General features: G+C 51.3%; 2 protein-coding genes across 30 annotated transcripts; both read left to right on the top strand.

Annotated features, from left to right (window-relative positions):
* The first annotated feature begins 63 nt into the window (after window positions 1-63).
* FANCE (FA complementation group E) lies at window positions 64-12,084 on the top strand. 28 transcript variants are annotated; one of them, XR_012433865.1, is made up of 11 exons: window positions 64-562; window positions 3,520-4,126; window positions 4,340-4,437; window positions 5,562-5,606; window positions 5,920-5,988; window positions 6,306-6,449; window positions 7,316-7,439; window positions 7,667-7,745; window positions 8,518-8,584; window positions 10,308-10,433; window positions 11,215-12,084. XR_012433865.1 is itself a non-coding variant. In XM_005553220.5 (10 exons), exons 1-10 carry the CDS (start codon window positions 315-317, stop codon window positions 11,314-11,316), a joined length of 1,611 nt encoding a protein of 536 aa, XP_005553277.3. In that variant the 5' UTR covers window positions 64-314; the 3' UTR covers window positions 11,317-12,084. The 28 variants fall into 28 exon arrangements, 11 of the variants coding, with proteins under 11 accessions (XP_005553277.3, XP_005553276.3, XP_073894358.1 ...); XR_012433866.1 differs by having other exon boundaries at window positions 5,562-5,788; XR_012433863.1 differs by having other exon boundaries at window positions 4,315-4,437.
* Window positions 12,085-13,404: 1,320 nt separating this feature from the next.
* On the top strand, window positions 13,405-16,084 carry RPL10A (ribosomal protein L10a). Of its 2 annotated transcripts, none has more exons than XM_045390724.2 (6): window positions 13,405-13,440; window positions 13,800-13,874; window positions 13,955-14,035; window positions 14,389-14,537; window positions 15,481-15,653; window positions 15,884-16,084. In XM_045390724.2, exons 1-6 carry the CDS (start codon window positions 13,436-13,438, stop codon window positions 16,052-16,054), a joined length of 654 nt encoding a protein of 217 aa, XP_045246659.1. In that variant the 5' UTR covers window positions 13,405-13,435; the 3' UTR covers window positions 16,055-16,084. The 2 variants fall into 2 exon arrangements, with proteins under 2 accessions (XP_045246659.1, XP_073894382.1); XM_074038281.1 differs by having other exon boundaries at window positions 13,955-14,293.
* The last annotated feature ends 2,313 nt before the right edge of the window (window positions 16,085-18,397 follow it).

The raw sequence follows: 18,397 nt of genomic DNA, 5'->3' as shown, positions 1-18,397 counted from the left end.
CGGCCCCGCCCCTTGCGACCTTCCCTCGCGCCCGCCTCAAGTTCAGGCTCCGCCCTCGGCCGCGTCTCCTTCCTTCCCTTTCCGACAGCGCGCGAACCGCTGCAGCTCCGCGCAGCCGGGCTTCTCGGGTTTCCCAACGCCGAGGAGAGCTTGTGACGGGCGCTGGAGCTGGCCCGCCGCCCGCCGCCCGCCGCCCGCCGCCCGCCGCCCGCCGCCGCCGCGTCAGGGACGGCGCTGGAGTTCCCCGTTCCCCTCAGCCTCTGAGCTGAGGCCCCACACCAGAGTAGGGGGCGGCGCGGCACCCGTGTCCCGGCATGGCGACCCCGGACGCGGGGCTCCCTGGGGCTGAGGGCTCGGAGCAGGCGCCCTGGGCGCAGCTGGAGGCCCCCGCCCGCCTCCTGCTGCAGGCGCTGCAGGCGGGGCCCGAGGGGGCGCGGCGTGGCCTGGGGGTGCTTCGGGCGCTGGGCAGGCGCGGCTGGGAGCCCTTCGACTGGGGCCGCTTGCTCGAGGCCCTGTGCCGGGAGGAGCCGGTAGTGCAGGGGCCTGACGGCCGTCTGGAACTGTAAGTCCTCGCCCGCGGCCCCTCAGCAGGTACGGGAGGCGGGGGCTGTCGGGGGATCGACGCACAGAGAGGTGAAATAAGCCCCTTCGGCGACGGCCTGCCGCGTACCCTATGAGCAGGGGCACCCTTCACTGAGCACCTGCCGTGTGCGGGACACCGAGGATCCGGGAACTCGAGGCACACGCCTTCTGTTGGCTGTAAAGTATAGTGATGATAAGTGGAGGCAAATCACTTTTGATCGCATACTGCCATCTCTAAACAATTGGACACGTACGTCCAGTATAAGTATACTTATGTATAAAGTGTACACGTGTGTTAAAATACGTACATTTTAAAGTACAAAAATAGATATTTAAAACGTGATGGTGGAATACATACCCGCTATCCTGGTGGCCCTATACTCTCTGCTTTTCAAAGCATAATGTTCACTGTAAGGGCAAGATTGTTTTCCCTAAGAATGGTAACTGTGAATCCATATCTTAGTGTTCTTGATAATTTCTGGCTCTTGGATGACATTGAACTTTGTTTTTTAACCTCTCTGTGACTGATTAAGAATTCCTACTAGGAGCAGAGGTGTCGGCCCTGCCATTTTATTTGGTTGTGTTTCTGTTATTGATATTATCTCCAATTTTTTGGCAGGCATTCTATTAAGCTACGTGCTCATTTGTGAGGACAACTTTTGTTTAAAAAAAAAAAAGATAGTACAGTATCCACAAATGCATTTAACTAGCAAAGTTAACTAAAACACACAAAAAAAGAAAAATGAGTGGGTGAGGCGCCATGTTCAGCTCCTAGTGGGGCCAGCCTTCCACTCTCTTGGATACCCCTACCCCATAATTTATGCTGGAAACCATCCAGATGCTAAATATTTCTAATGCTTACTTTTTAATGTTTTAGATAAATAGGGGAAAATGGGAGTTCCAATATTTTCTTCCTACACTCCACTTTGAATTTCTTTCAGGAGATGGGTCAGGAGAACTTGTTTGAATCCCCAAATTGGAAGCTATAGAAATGTTTGCCCAGCTATCTGGCTTATTCTGGATAGAGTAAGGGGAGGGCAGAGGCCTTAACTTGGGGCCCCTGGGTAGAAGAGTATTTCAGTACAATTGATTTCCTTTAGAATCCTAGATATTTTATCAAATGCATTTAACACTCATTCTGATCACAGGTCTCTGGCACTAAAAAAGGTTAAAATCTCCTGGAGTAGAGTCTTCTCTACCTCTCTACCCCCAAATATCCTCCCTGCCACAAATTAACCATCTTTTAAACTCAGGTTTTTTTGTTTTGTTTCTTTTTTTTTTTTTTTTGACGGAATCTTGCTCTGTTGCCCAGGCTGGAGTGCAGTGGCGCGATCTTGGCTCACTGCAACCTCCGCCTCCAGAAGAAGCAATTCTTCTGCCCTAGCCTCCTGAGTAGCTGGGACTACAGGTGCGCGCCACCATGCCCGGCTAATTTTTGTATTTTTAGCAGAGATGGGGTTTAACCATATTGGCCGGACTGGTCTGGAACTCCTGATCACCCACCTTGGCCTCCCACAGTGCTGGGATTACAGGCATGAGCCACTGCTCCTGTACCATCTTTTAAACTTTGACTCTAGTTTTTCTCTCTCACATAGTGTCTATATTCTACAAAGAAATAGTTGTCTTTTTTTTTTTCTGCCTCACAACCCAAGTGCCTCTTGACAAATGGCCCTGCAAAATTATGCATAGGGAGGAGTAAAGACATGATGGGTGGTGGGCTAAATGCTGCCGTGACTTGCCACACCAAGCCTCAGGTCATGTAGGATCTGGGTTGGTGCCTCGGCAGAATTACAGATGGTTACATTGCATCATGGGCCTTTGGAGCTCGGGGGAATAGTGTTAAATCTATTTTAAGAAAAGTTGGGTGCTTGCAAGAGAGCATTGGTTCTGCTTAAACCCCTGGGGCTCCAAAACAAAAGATCCTCATCCCCCTGTCTTCCCCTTTGACTCTGTGAATACTGTTTAGAATCTGTAAAGTGATTCCTTCTGTTTCAAGTTTCATCTCTGGGAAGCCTTCTATGTCCACAGCAGCTCTTGCCGATCTCAGCACACTTATTCTCAGAGAGTTAATTCATTCAATAAATGCACAACAAGTGCCTGCTCTGGGCTGGCGCTGTGCTGAGTCCTAGGACACAGAGAAAGGAAACACTACCTTCACCTTTTAGGAACTCACAATTTGGTGAAAGGAACACAAGAGCTGGACAGATGAGTGACCCCGAGAGTTCCAGGGGATTGCTGAGGGCAGCCATAGGGCTGCAAGACTAAGCACTGCACAGCATCCTGGAGTATTATTTTTCCCTAAAATTTGGGAAAGAACTTTTTTCTTCTTTTTGTGTAAAACAAGCATGAATCTATTATAGAGTAGGTTCCAGTATGAATTTTGAGCTGAAACAGATGACAGAGGCCAAAGAATAGGGCCTGTCATATGATACTCAATGAACACTTGTTAAACAGTTCTCGTGTTGTCTCTGTCTCCATCCACTGACTTTTTTTTTTTTTTTTTTCCTTTTTTTGAGATAGTGTCTCACACTGTTGCCCAGGCTGGAGTGCAGTGGCATGATCTCGGCTCACTGCAGCCTCTGCCTCCTGGGTTCAAGCCATTCTCCTGCCTCAGTCTTCCTAGTAGCTGGAACTACAGGCACATGTCACCACGCTTGGCTAATTTTTGTACTTTTTTTAGTGAAGATGGAGTTTCACCATGTTGGCCAGGCAGGTCTCAAACTCTTAACCTAAAGTGATGTGCCCACTTCAGCCTCCCAAAATGCTGTGATTACAGGTGTGAGTCACCACACCTGGCCAACATCCACTGACTCTTACAGATTGACTGCCTGCCAGCCCCCATCTGTCCACTGCCATCTAGCCCCCAGCTCTGCGCAGTCTGCCCTGTGCTCCCTTCAGCCAGACACTCTAACTGCTTGCTCTCCCTCTGGTACCCAGGAAACCACTGTTGCTGCGATTGCCCCAGATATGCCAGAGGAACCTGATGTCCCTGCTGATGGCCGTTCGGCCATCACTGCCGGAAAGTGGGCTCCTCTCTGTGCTGCAGATTGCCCAGCAGGACCTAGCCCCTGACCCCGATGCCTGGCTCCGTGCCCTGGGGGAATTGCTGCGAAGGGATCTAGGGGTGGGGACCTCCATGGAGGGAGCTTCTCCACTGTCTAAAAAATGCCAGAGACAGCTCCAAAGTCTGTGTAGGGGGCTAGGCCCAGGGGGCAGGAGGTTGAAATCCCCACAGTCTCCAGACCCCGAAGAAGAGGACAACAGGGACTCCCAGCAGCCTGGGAAACGCAGAAAGGAGTCAGAGGAAGAGGCTGCCAGTCCTGAGGGGAAGAGGGTCCCCAAAAGGTTCCGGTGTTGGGAAGAGGAAGAAGATGATGAGGAGGAGAGACCTGAACATAAGTCACTGGAATCCCTGGCAGATGGAGGAGGTGCATCTCCTATTAAGGACCAGCCTGTCATGGGAGCTAAGACTGGCCAGGACGGTTCGAGTCTGGAGGATGCTAAAGGTCTAGCTGAGAGTTTGGAGTTGCCCAAATCTATCCAGGTACTTTGGTAGGGAGACTGGGTTTAGAGTGATCTTTCACCAGTGGTGGCTTTATCCGTGGGGAAGGCTGGTTGGGACACTTTTTCCCAAAGGAGTTGACTGTAGTTCTTGGAGGAAAAAGGAGGAAGGTAGGGTTTAGGGAATGTAGCCTCCACTCCACAGACTTTTTTTTTCTTTTTTTGTTTAAGATGGAGTTTTGCTCTTGTTTCCCAGGCTGGAGTGCAATGGCACAATCTCAGCTCACCGCAACCTCTGCCTCCCAGATTCAAGTGATTCTCCTGCCTCAGCCTCCCGAGTAGCTGGGATTATAGGCATGTGTCACCACGCCCAGCTAATTTTGTATTTGTAGCAGAGACAGGGTTTCTCCATGTCAGTCAGGCTGGTCTTGAACTCCCGACCTCAGGTGATCTGCCCGCCTTGACCTCCCAAAGTGTTGGGATTACAGGTGTGAGCCACTGTGCCCAGCCACTCCACAGACTCTTAAGGAGGGGTAGGGAAGGGAGTTACTGGAGGTGGGAAATGTGTCCTAATGATCTATAACGTGGGGTTAAAGGGTGCCAGGCAAGGGAGAGGCTCTGGAGCCACCCCTGTTACCCTGTAATATGTGGGTGGGAAGAATCATGACAGCATCCAGCCTGCCCCTGCCTCCTTGTCCAAGGCCTGGGTCTACCCCCATTTGGGTTGGAAGCAGAAAACAATTCTAGACAGCTGGTTTTCATTTTTTTTTTCTCTTTTTTTTTTTTTTGAGATGGAGTCTCACTCTGTCGCCCAGGCTGGAGTGCAGTGGCACGATCTCGGCTCACTGCAACCTCCACCTCCCGGCTTCACACCATTATTCTGCCTCAGCCTCCCGAGTAGCTGGGACTGCAGGTGCCCGCTACCATGCCCGGCTAATTTTTTGTATTTTTAGTAGAGATGGAGTTTCACTGTGTTAGCCAGGCTGGCCTCAATCTCCTGACCGTGATCCGCCCGCCTCAGCCTCCCAAAGTGCTGGGATTACAGGCGTGAGCCACTGTGCCTGGTGACAGCTGGGTTTCATTTGGACCTTGTCTAGTTTGGGTTCTTAGGCACTTTTCAAGATAGAGACTTCATGTTCTTGACTTTTTTTTTTCCCTCAAGACAGGGCCTCTCTTCCCCTAGGCTGGAGTAAAGCTGGGATTACAGGCATGCACTATCATGCCTGGCTAATTTTTTATTTTTATTTTTGTAGAGATGGGGTCTCAACTAGTTGTGCAGGCTAGCCTTGAACTCCTGGGCTCAAGTGATTCTCCCGCTTCAGCCTCCCAAAGTGCTGGTGTGAGCCACCGTGCCTGGCCTCTTGACTTTCTTGAATCGTCTTTGCCGGCTAGCTCCCACTGACTTGGGGAGCCAGAACCAGGCTTGGGGTCATGCTGCTGGGGGAGGGATGTGGCAGTGACTGGGCTCTCCTCCACAGGACCAGCTTCCCAGGCTGCAGCAGCTGCTGAAGACCTTGGAGGAGGTGACTGGCCCTACCCTGTTCACCATAGCCTTTCTTCCACCTTCTACCCAGATCCTAGCTATGCCCAGGGAAGGGCAGTGATATACAAGCTGGCTGGGGGAGGGGGACTGGAGTAAAGGTCTGAGGACAGTCTCTGAAGGAGCTTTTCTTGAACCAAGTGTAGACTTACCATCTAACACCAGGTAACTTCCTCTTCTCTGGTAGCGCCTTCCAGGATCTCAGCCACTCCTTCTGCCACCTGAAGGGGCGGCTTCAGTGACTTGTCACCAAAGGCTCTGCCAGCCCTAACATGAGATTTGATTTGTCTCTGCAGGGGTTAGAGGGGTTGGAGGATGCTCCCCCAGTTGAGCTACAGCTTCTTCACGAATGTAGCCCCAGCCAGGTGAGTCCAGATAGACTGCCTGGCTCTGAGGTTACATTCTCTCTCCCTTATCTTTTTCTATTTAAGTTTATGTTTTCCTACCTCATGTGGGAAATGTGGGAGGGGATTTTGTTGTTTTCTTTCTCAGTGATAGGGGTCACTCTCTGTAGTTTCTTTTAGTCCCTGGTTCCTTCCCCTAGGGCAGCTTTCCCAGACTTTCTTTGCTCTGGAGTATCTTTGCCCTGCTCCGTCTGCTTCCCAGTTGCTTGAGACAGCCTAGCAGAGGCAGAGTGCATGTCCTGGTGCCCTTTCTCCCCCGTGCCCCATTCTGTCAGCAGATGGACTTGCTGTGTACCCAGCTGCAGCTCCCCCAGCTCTCAGACCTCGGTCTCCTGCAGCTCTGCACCTGGCTGCTGGCCCTTTCACCTGATCTCAGCCTCAGCAATGCTACTGTGCTGACCAGAAGCCTCTTTCTTGGACGGGTAGGTGTATTGGGAGGTACTCAGAGTGCCAAGGACAATGGGGAAGAGCATCTGGGCCCTCAGAAGGGTGGTACTTGAGAGAGAGGATTCTCAGCCTTGTAGACATCTGGGCTGTTTGGGCAGCCTGGGGCAAGGAAAGGATGCCTGCTTAACTGGCAGGGCATGGACCCCCAGGCCATCTACCCACATGGCATCTAACTTCTTTTTTTTTTGAGACAGAGTCTCACTCTGTTGCCTAGGCTGGAGTGCAGTCGCGCGATCTCCTGCCTCAGCCTCCTGAGTAGCTGGGATTACAGGTGGCCTCCACCATGCCTGGCTAATTTTTGTATTTTTATTTATTTATTTATTTAGAGATAGAGTCTTGCTCTGTCACTCAGGCTGGAGTACAGTGGCGTAATCTCGGCTCACTGCGACCTCTGCCTCTGTGGTTCAAGTGATTCTCCTGCCTCAGCTTCCTGAGTAGCTGGGACTACAGGCACCCACCACCACACCTGGCTAATTTTTGTATTTTTAGTAGAGACTGGGTTTCGCCATGTTGCCCAGGCTGGTCTCGAACTCCTGGACTCAAGCGATCCAGCTGCCTCAGCCTCCCAAAGTGCTGGGATTACAGGCGTAAGCCACCATGCCCAGCCAGCATCTAACTTCTCTCTGGGCACCAGAACCTTTCTAGAAGCTGATCAAGGGACTTTCAGGGATTTGGGAACTGAGCAAGAGAGGTATATATCTTTTCCAATGGGTGGGTCCATGTGAGTGCTAAGTAAAAGAACTTTTTTTCCCTTTGTAACATGTATCACCATCTGAAATGTGTGTTTGATAAATGCTGTTGAAATGAAAAGAATTAATTTTTTCCTCCCTGTTGGCTATAGATCCTCTCCTTGACTTCCTCAGCCTCCCGCCTGCTTACAACTGCCCTGACCTCCTTCTGTGCCAAATATACCTACCCTGTCTGCAGAGCCCTCCTTGACCCTGTGCTCCAGGCCCAAGGCACAGGTAATTCTGGAACCAGCCCCAGGCCCAGTAGCTCTGCCCTCAGTGTTCTCAGCACCCTTCACCCCAGAGTGGCCCTGGCAGGAGTTGGGTATTCAGTGATTAAAGATGCCTGCTGCTTCCCTGACGATGCCCCTATAACAGGCTGGGCATTCTGTTACCGCCTCCCCACTTTCCACCATCTTCTACCATTTCCCCCCAGACTTCCCCTTCTGCTTTCCTCTACCCAGGTCCTGCTCAAACAGAGTTACTATGTTGCCTTGTGAAGGCAGAGTCCCTGGAGCCAGATGCACAGGTTCTAATGCTGGGGTGAGTGTGCAGGCCTCCATGCTGTCCCCACCGCCACCTGTTCCCCCAGGCTACAGTGACATCACATGTGTTGGGCCCTGCAGGGAAGGCTCACCTTCTCTAGGAAGCCTCATGTATATCATCTCACTCCATCATCTTCCTCCTCTATGAGTCCTCTTTGCCTTTTGTTCTCAGGATGCACTCTCTACTCCTAGTTATTTTTTAGGGGACCCTTGTGTCTCACTACCAAATACTTTGCTGTCAGCTCCTGGGGCTCTTGGGGTGTGACCTTCCTGGCAGTTGTATGAGCTCTGCAATAGTGTCTGCTGGGGCTGGTGCCAGCATCAAGAGGTCTCTGACTACCCTTTTTTTTTTTTTTTTGCGGGGGGGCAGGGGACAGAGTTTTGCCCTGTCGCCCAGACTGGAGTGCAATGGCGCGGTCTCTGCTCACTGCAACCTCTGCCTCCCAGGTTCATGCAATTCTCCTGCCTCAGCCTCCTGAGTAGCTGGGATTACAGGCGCCTGCCACCACGCCTGGCTAATTTTTTGTATTTTTAGTAGAGATGGGATTTCACCATGTTGGCCAGGCTGGTCTCGAACTCCTGACCTCAGGTGATCCACCTGCCTCGGCCTCCCAAAGTGCCATGGTGCCCCACCCCTGACTACCCCTTTGTTGACTGGAGATCTTGGCTGTCCTCAGGGCCTTGCCGTGCTGTGGGAGTTGCAGCAGCAGACAGATACTCAGGCTTGGGTGGGAGGCCAGGCATTTCTCACTAGGGCCCCTGCTTTGCAGACAGATCTTGGAGCTGCCCTGGAAGGAGGAAATTTTCTTGGTGTTGCAGTCACTCCTAGAGCGGCAGGTGAGCAGGCTGTCCTGGGGAAGAGTGGACAAAGAAGTGCTGCAGTCCTTGGAAGGACATCGGGTTCTTAGGTTTCTGAGTCCTTCAGTGGATGCAGGATCAAGTAGGACAGCTGCCCTACAGCAGCTGCCTGAGACAGTGGGAGAGACCTGGGGCATGCAAAGCTGGTAGCAGAGAGCTGAGCACATGGTCACTTCAGCTCCACCTCTTACTAGCTGGGCGGCCTTGGGGTGGGATTTTTGATGTGTGTGTGTAAATTTTATTTTATTTTTGAATAGGTAATAGATTCATATGTTCACAATTTTTTTTTTTTTTTTTTTTTGAGATAGAGTCTGGCTTTGTCACCCAGGCCAAAGTGCAGTGACACAATCTTGGCTAACTGCAACCTCTGTCTACTGGGTTCAAGCAATTCTTATGCCTCAGCCACCCAAATAACTGGGATTACAGGCGTGTGCCACCATGCCAGCTAATTTTTGTATTTTTAGTAGAGACAAGGTTTCACCATGACTTGAAGCCAGAACTTCTGGGCTCAAGTGATCTGCCCTCCTTGGCCTCCCAAAGTGCTGGGATTATAAGCGTGAGCCACCATGCCCAGCCCATATGTTGAAAATTTTAAAAGCTCAAAAGGATACTGTGAAAAATATTCCCCTTACTTCTCTTCTCCAACCATCCAGAGTCCCCCGGTTTCAGGGGAACCCCCCCTCCCAGAGATACCATCTATATGTGGAAACATGTTTACACTTACTATCCATCCTACTTTTTATGGAAATTGCAACACACCAAACTCATTGCCCTGTACCTTGCTTTTTTTACTTCACAGTATATTTTGGTGATTTTTTTTCATATCAGTACCTAAAATTCTGCCTCATTTGTTTATATCTTAGATAACTGACCTAACTTCTTTATGCCTGTAGTTTCCTCGTCTACAGAAGGGGAGACAGAATATTAATAGCACCTACCACATAAGATTGGAGTGAGGTTTAAATGAGATAATTGGTATAAAGTACTCAGAATGGTACCTGATGCACAGTGTTTATTAAATTATTATTATTATTATTTGAGACGGAGTCTCACTATATCACCTAGGCTAGAGTGCAGTGGCGTGATCTCGGCTCACTGCAACCTCCGCCTCCTGGGTTCAAGTGATTCTCCAGCCTCAGCCCCCTGATTAGCTGGGATTACAGGCACGCACCACCATGCCCAGCTAATTTTTGTATTTTTAGTAGAGATGGGATTTCACCATGTTGGCCAGGTTGGTCTCGAAGTCCTGACCTCAGGTGATCTGCCCTCCTCGGTCTCCCAAAGTGCTGGGATTACAGGTGTGAACCACCACACCCAGCCTAAATTATTATTATGAAGAGCCAGGAGATTAAGGTGGCAGTGTCTCTTGGGCCCTGACTCGTTTATATCTTTAACCACTGAACCAGACAAGGGATCCTTGGCTTCCCCTTGGTCCTAATCTGAGCCATTGCAATGGTAGCCACCATTTTCTGAGACGTGCGTGTCTTATGTGCATTATCTCATTTAATCCTTTTCACAGTCTTCCATTAGATATTCTGAGCCTCATTTTACAGATGTGGAAATGGAGGTTTAGGTTGGTTAAGTAACCTGCCCAGGGTCACCCAGCTAGGAAGTGGTGGAGTTAGGAATTGAATCCAGGACTGGCTGAATGAAGAGCCCAAGCCCTTCTTGTGATTACTGCTCCATCTCCCAATGTGTGCAGGTGGAGATGACCCCTGATAAGTTCAGTGTCTTAATGGAGAAGCTCTGTAAAAAGGGATTGGCAGCCACCACCTCCATGGCCTATGCCAAGCTCATGCTGACAGTGATGACCAAGTACCAGGCTAACGTGAGTACTGATAGGGCCATGGGGCTGGTCCTGCTGGCAGGGCTGCCCTGGGCCTGCCACAAGGGTGTATGAATATGTATGTCAGGGATAAAACCCTGAGTGCTGGGGTTGATGTAGACCCTCCCAGAAAGATGGAAGTATGAACATGCTTCTGTTGCACAATTTCAGCGAGCTCCTGAATCCTCTGGAGATCCGAACAGAAGGACCTCCAATATGAGGCATCAGGAGTCATTCAAGGGCCTTCAACCTGGGAGTAACTTGGTCAGATCTGTACTATTAAGAAGCATCTGGCTTCTGTGAGGAGTGGGATTGGAGGGTGAAGATCTAGGGCCTGAGACCTGTCAGGAGGTTGTAGCAACAGGGCAGAAAGAGAAAGTGTAGCCCAAAAGGAAGGCAGGTGTCACACAGTAGAGTGTCTGTGAACCTCAGTTTTCTCATCTGTAAAATGGGAGGGTTTTGAGGATTATATACAGCAATGCATATACATGATGTGTATGTATGTTTGTATATGGATTGATGCATATAAAGTGCTGCCACATAGTAAACACACAATAATTGTCAACTATTACTAATGTGGCCGGCTTAGTAAGTTGTGCAGCTAGTATTTGGCTCCAGGTCCACCTAGTTAACTATGGTGAAATAATGAGATTAGATTGCTCAGGAGTCTCCTCCTTCCATCCTCCTGGCTTCCTCTCTCCTTCCTCAATAGAGACCCTGGGGTAGTGGGGAGAGGGGAGGGATCAGCTGCTGGAGTCCTGACATGATTTTTCCTTCTCCGCAGATCACTGAGACCCAGAGGCTGGCCCTGGCTATGGCCCTAGAACCTAACACTACCTTCCTGAGGAAGTCCCTGCAGGCCGCCTTGAAACATTTGGGCTCCTGACCGTCCACCAAGGGACCACCGTCTTGGTGCTCCATCACCAGCTTCCTGAAGGGCATTTCTGTCTTCACCACCTTCTGTCTTGAGCCCTAGCCTGAGGATAAAGGCTGAGCCTGGCCATCCCAGATTCCAACTGCCTCCCTGTTCCAGGCTCCATAGGGGCATACTGGCTTCCCAGCCAACAGGGAGGCTCCTGGGCTAAGGAAGCTCAGCTATATTTTGTTTTTCATTTCTTTTCTTTTGTTTTTGAGAGAAGGTATTGCTCTGTCATCTAGGCTGGAGTGCAGTGGTGCGATTGATCATGGCTCACTGCAACCTCTGCCTCCCAGGCTCAATCCTCCCATGTAAGCCTCCCAAGTAGCTGGGACTACATGCACATGACACTGTGCCCCACCTAATTTTTTTATTTTGTAGATAATAAGCTGGTCAGGGCTGGTCTTGAACTCCTGAGCTCAAGTGATCTTCCCGTCTTGGCATCCCAAAGTGTTGAGATTTACAGGTGTGAGCCACCACACCAGGCCAGAGCTATATTTTCAAAGACTGCTGGCCCCAGGCACACTCCTCATCAATTCTCAGGCTGCAGGGACAGAAACTTTCCAACAGGGCTCAGTAGGGTCAAGCCGACCCAGAGTGGACATGGGATGCTCCAGGAGGTCTAGGGTACCAGTGTGCTCAGATGAAGCTCTTGTGCTCGTGTATGTTATGACCTTCTGTGCTTTTGTTTCTGACTTGAATTTATCAATGGTATTGAATAAAAAGCAAGTTCAATAATGTCTTTTTCTTTTTTTTTTTTTTTGAGGCAGAGTCTCACTCTGTCACCAGGCTGGAGTGCAGTGGCGTGACCTCGGCTCACTGCAACCTCCACCTCCCCAGTTCAAGCGATTCTCCTGCCTTGGCCTCCTGAGTAGCTGCGATTGCAAGCTCCTGCCACCATACCCTGCTCATTTTTGTATTTTTAGTAGAGACGGGGTTTCACCACATTGGCCAGGCTGGTCTCAAACTCTTGACTTCAGGTGATCCGCCTGCCTCCCAAAGTGCTGGGATTACAGGCGTGAGCCAGCACGCCTGACTAATGTCTTATTAGAAGCAGTACTTTCCTTCCTGTGAATTCTGGGTATTGAACCCATCCCCACCCCCTCCACCTCCCTGCTCAGTGACAAGGAACATATTTTTCCTGGTGAGGGGAAGGGTGAAGGGTATCTTACTCACTTTCTAAGGGCCAAATAATGTGTAATACCACTCACCCTATCCTACAGGAGCTGCCCCCACCAGGCAGGGGGATAGGTGGGAATGAACATAAAGGTGGGAGTGACTCAGTCTGGAGTTAGGGAAGGGTTTTGGGCAGATGAACCCTAGGAGAGATCTGAAGGGCTCTTCGGGTTACAGTGGGCTAAGAGGATGAGACCCACTGTACAGAGGAAAGAGCAGAGAAGACACCTTAATGGGTGTGCTGTGCTGTGTGCCTGTTTTACATCTTTGTATTCCTGTAGCACCTGGCTAGACGCCTTATTCATACTAGTCACACTTAAAACGTAGATGTTATCAAATTATCAAGTAAAAGTTCACTTTAGGACTTTGCCAGCTCTTCCCTCTGCAGGCGCTGAGAGGCCAGGAACAGAACTTTCCGGAAGCTTCCCTTACCACGAGTCCACGTTAGAGCAAGGTGCTGAGGGAGGGAGGTCTGGCCGAGGAACAAGGCTTGCTTTTGAGAACATAAGCTGATGCGGAGGGCGCGAGGGGAAAGGGGTTTGAGGGACAAGCATGTCGGAATCCACGCTGTCAGTGAACATCACTGGGCTGTACCAGTATGTGTGCCTACCGAAGCTCGAGCCCCGAACGCAGCTGCTTCCCTAGGGGCCCAGCAACAGCGGGCGCGAATCGGCACATTACCGGCGGCCGCGGGGCGCTCAGGGCTGCGACAACTCCGTGGGTTCCCGCGCCGGCCTAGCGGCCCAGCGACTCCACCAGCGGCCGGAGAAGTCCGCGCTTCTCGGGGTTGGCCCACCCAACCTCTGTGTGGGTAGGACCGAGTAACGACGCATTCTCGCGAGATCGGGCCACTATTAGAGCGCATGCGCAAACTGTACTAGTCTCTTTTCCGGTTAGCGCGGCGTGAGAAGCCATGAGGTAAGTGGTCCTGAAAGCCCTATCTGCGTTCATCCGCGCCTCCAGGTGCCCCGCCAAGGATGCGGCTCCTGCAGACCGAACTGCGGGCCCTTGCGCCACCTTCGCCGCGGGGCATTTCTCAAGGCGGGTCGGCCTGCGGGTCGCCCTTCCTACCAGGTCCGATCACCGAGAGGCTCCCTCTTCCACCGGGGTTTGGGTCTGGGTCTGGGCTCCCGTCGCTCTACTTGGTGTCCGGAATCTACTGGGGAGTCCGCCGTGGGCCGCCCGCCCGTCTCGAAGCTTGGAGCCTCGGAGGCTTCTGAGCAGTCTGAGCGTGTGGACTCCGCGGCCCTGAGCGCGCTGTCGCTTCTCTCACGCAGCAGCAAAGTCTCTCGCGACACCCTGTACGAGGCGGTGCGGGAAGTCCTGCACGGGAACCAGCGCAAGCGCCGCAAGTGAGTGCCGATCCTGGGGCAGGGCGCGGGTGGTGAGGGCCGGCGTGTGCTTAACGCTTAATCCCCCTCCTCTCTCGAAGGTTCCTGGAGACGGTGGAGTTGCAGATCAGCTTGAAGAACTATGACCCCCAGAAGGACAAGCGCTTCTCGGGCACCGTCAGGTTGGCACCGTTCTGACCCCACCCAGCCCTCAGTGCCCCCGTGCCTGCCCCTCCCCTGCAGGCTCCCGCTGAGCCGGAGGCGGGCACGTCGGTACTGATGTGTTAGGGTAGTTCAGACCCCCTGCTCCGGGCAGGCGCGGCTGGACGGACCCCCACCCTGGGTCTTAAAACATGAGGGGAGGCGTGGGGAGGCCTTGGCCGAGCCCGCCGGCCAGCCTGACAAGCCAGGCTGGCTGCTGGTGAATGTGAACGCTCCGGGTAAGGCTCGGTGGCTGCTGCGGTCCCACACCCTTCACCGGCCCTCGGGACCCAGGGCTAGGCATAACCTGTTGGTGCTGTCCCCCAAAACGCAGGCTTAAGTCCACTCCCCGCCCCAAGTTCTCTGTGTGTGTCCTGGGGGACCAGCAGCACTGTGACGAGGCCAAGGCCGTGGATATCCCCCACATGGACATCGAGGCGCTGAAAAAACTCAACAAGAATAAAAAACTGGTCAAGAAACTAGGTGAGTCCGGCCGCTGTGGTTTTGCATGTGAGATGTGGGGTGGAGGCGCTAGAAAGGCTTTCCTGCCATTTCGATTTTTAGTGATGAGGGGGCTAGACTAGCAAATGCGGCGGTGGTTGCCTAGCTGGCCTGAGTGCTGTTTTAGCTTTGGGGTGGTTTGATGTTTGTATTTGCTATGAGGATTCCAGTTGATGAGGAAGGCCAAGTATTGTAAGTTGACCCAGCCAGGTGCTGGTGAGGTATGATTTGGAAATCTTACTCTGCGTTGTTTAGGCAGTGGCATTAGATTGCTTTTACAGGTAGGAAGCAGACATTGCCAGTTGTCACGTGTCCAGGGTCCACCGCTAAGAAATAGGCACAATTCAAGCCAAGGCAGTCTTTTTTTTTAGTTATTTTTTGAGACGGGCTGGAGTGCAGTGGTGCGATCTCGGCTCACTGCAAGCTCCGCCTCCCGGGTTCACACCATTCTCTTCCTCCTCAGCCTCCCGAGTAGCTGGGACTACAGGCGCCCGCCACCACGCCCGGCTAATTTTTTTTTTTTTTTTTTTTTTTGTAGTTTTAGTAGAGACGGGGTTTCACCGTGTTAGCCAGGATGGTCTCAATCTTCTGACCTCGTGATCCACCCAAAGTGCTGGGATTACAGGCGTGAGCCACCGCACCCGGCCTGAGCCCTGGCAGTCTTGACTGGGGCATCCGTTGTACAGCGGTTATGCCATGGATCATGGGTCAGCCTGATTTTCTGAGAGCATGTTTTGGGACCAGTGAAGGTCCAGAGGACTTTCTGGAAACCTTTTAGGCGGGGGAAAAGACTGAGGCGGGGGTAGAGAAGGGTGCTGCTTGGATGTCACGTGGTTGATACAAGTGCGTTTCTGGCCAGCCACATTTGAGGTGTGCCTTGGTGACCAGGTCCTAAGCAATGCCAATGGCTTCCTGTCTTTACCAGCCAAGAAGTATGATGCGTTTTTGGCCTCAGAGTCTCTGATCAAGCAGATTCCACGAATCCTCGGCCCAGGCCTAAATAAGGCAGGAAAGTTCCCTTCCCTGCTCACACACAACGAAAACATGGTGGCCAAAGTGGATGAAGTGAAGTCCACAATCAAGTTCCAAATGAAGAAGGTGAGGGGGTCTGGTGGGTTGCTGTGGGTGAAGGTGTTGGCGGGGTCTAAATCTTACCCAAGTCTCTAAATATGCCAGTGAGAGCGCCCACCAGGATTGAAATTTTTGGAGTAACCCTGGTCCTTCCTTGGCCCGGGTCCAAGTACCTGTTCACTAGGCCAGTGAGGGAGGGACAGGCCATTTGCCATTCCTCCACCAACCTGACTTGATCCTCTCTTCTGTCCTCCCAGGTGTTATGTCTGGCTGTAGCGGTTGGTCACGTGAAGATGACAGACGATGAGCTTGTGTATAACATTCACCTGGCTGTCAACTTCTTGGTGTCATTGCTCAAGAAAAACTGGCAGAATGTCCGGGCCTTATATATCAAGAGCACCATGGGCAAGCCCCAGCGCCTATATTAAGGCACATTTGAATAAATTCTGTTACCAGTCCCCTCTGTCTGCCTGTGATTGAGGGTGAGGGGTGGTTTGTCAGCTGACAGGTGAGGGCCTTGGCACTGCCATGGCTCGTTGTGTAGTTTGTCATCTTGATGATGGATAGTTGGGTACTACAGGGAAGAGGATGTTTTTCTGCCATTAAAATTAGGCAGTCTTGGGTATGTGATAGGGTGCTAACGGCATTAAAGCTTTTTGACAGGATTGGTCCATGTAAATTTAAAATAAGGATTTTAGTCAGCATTTCTGTCTTAACAAGGCCCCACATGGAGTATCCTATGCTTTAGGTCAGTAATGAGTAAATGTTAAGGAAAACAAGGCGCACAGCAAACCAGTACAAAAGTGTAATTAATTAACAGACCTTGGTTTTGGGGTTTTTTTTTTTTTTGAGATGAGTCTGTAGCCCAGGCTGGAATGCAGTGGTGCGATCTCACTGCAATCTCTGGGTCCCAGTTCAAGCAATTCTGCCTCAGCCTCCCTAACAGCTGGGATTACAGGTACGCACCACCATGTCCAGCTAATTTTTCTATTTTTAGTAGAGATGGGGTTTCACCATGTTGGTCAGGCTGGTCTCCTGGCCTCATGATCTGCCTGCCTTGGCCTCCCAAAGTGCTGGGATTACAGGTATGAGCCACTGTCCCCAGCCAGATCTTGTTAATTTTTCTAGGGGAACCAACAGTATTCCAGGTCCTTGCCCCAGGCAGGCTACGCCCCCTCCTTTTCTGAGGCATTTCCCTGTTGGCAGTTGTTGCCTCTAGCACCCAGTACTGGAAAGGTGGCTTTTGGGAGATACCTGCTTTATTTAATCTTAGACTAAAATCAGCTTTGTTTGACTTTGTTTTTAAACAGGGGACCCAGTTCATCCCTGCTTTTTTTTTTTTTTTTTTTTTTTTTTTTTTGTGGGAGACAGTCTCGCTTTGTTGCCCAGGCTGGAGTGCAGTGGGACCATCTCAACTCACTGCAAGCTCTACTTCCTGGGTTCACACCATTCTCCTGTCTCAGCCTCCCAAGTAGCTGGAACTACAGGCACATGCCACCACACCTGGCTAATTTTGTGTATTTTTTTAGTAGAGATGGGGTTTTACTGTGTTAGCCAGGATAGTCTCAATCTTCTGACCTTGTGATCTGCCTGCCTCAGCCTCCCAAAGTGTTAGGATTACAGGCATGAGCTACCACGCCTAGCCTCATCCCTGTTTCCCTTTTGTCACCCAGACTAGAGTGCAGTGGCGTGATCGCTGCTCACTGCAACCTCCGCCTCCTGGATTCTCTTGCCTCAACCTCCCAAGTAGCTGGATTACAGGCACATACTACCACGGCCAACTAAACTTTTTTTTTTTATTTTAGTAGAGAGGGTTTCACCATGTTGGCCAGGGTGGCCTTGAACTCCTGACCTCAAGTGATCCACACACCTCAGCCTCCCAAAGTGCTGGGAGTACAGGCATAAGCCACCATGACTAGCTGAGAAGGACAGAGTCTCGCTCTGTTGCCCAGGCTGGAGTGCAGTGGCACAATCTCAGCTCACTGCTGGCTCTGCCTCCCGGGTTCACGCCATTCTCCTGCCTCAGCCTCCTGAGTAGCTGGGACTACAGGCACCTGCCACTACACCTGGCTAATTTTTTTTTTTGTAGTTTTAGTAGAGACGGGGTTTCACCGTGTTAACCAGGATGGTCTCAATCTCCTGACCTTGTGATCTGCCTGCCTCCGCCTCCCAAAGTGCTGGGACTAAAGGCATGAGCCACCACACCCAGCTGAGAAGGGTTACTTTAAAGCATAAAAGTAGTGCTTAAAAATGCTGCATTTTGGCCAGGCATGGTGGCTCACGCCTGTGATCCCAGCTACTTGGGAGGCTGAGGCAAAACTGAACCCGGGAGGTGGAGGTTGCAGTGAGCCGAGATTGCGCCACTGCACTCCAGCCTGGGTGACACCAAGAGTCATCAGTGGTGGTCTGGGGGAGATGCCGCATTTCTCAAAACAAGCTTTCCCTGTCCCTGAACTGAAGAACAGGGTTTTCACTCTGAGCAGCTTTTGCTTTTTTAGCTTTTAGCTTTTAAGTTACAACACTTTCCTTTTTTTTTTTTTTTTTTTTTTTTTGAGACGGAGTCTTGTTCTGTAGCCCAGGCTGGAGTGCAGTGGCGCCATCTCAGCTCACTGCCAGCTCTGCCTCCCGGGTCCACGCCATTCTCCTATCTCAGCCTCCGGAGTAGCTGGGATTACAGGTGTGCACCACCATGCCCGGCTAATTTTTTTTGTATTTTTAATAGAGACGGGGTTCCACCGTGTGAGCCAGGATGGTCTTGATCTCCTGACCTC

Source organism: Macaca fascicularis, chromosome 4, assembly GCF_037993035.2.
Source record: "Macaca fascicularis isolate 582-1 chromosome 4, T2T-MFA8v1.1".
Lineage (NCBI taxonomy): Eukaryota > Metazoa > Chordata > Mammalia > Primates > Cercopithecidae > Macaca > Macaca fascicularis.
The sequence above is the reverse complement of the archived record's forward strand: the minus strand, read 5'-3'. Positions and strand labels throughout refer to the sequence as shown.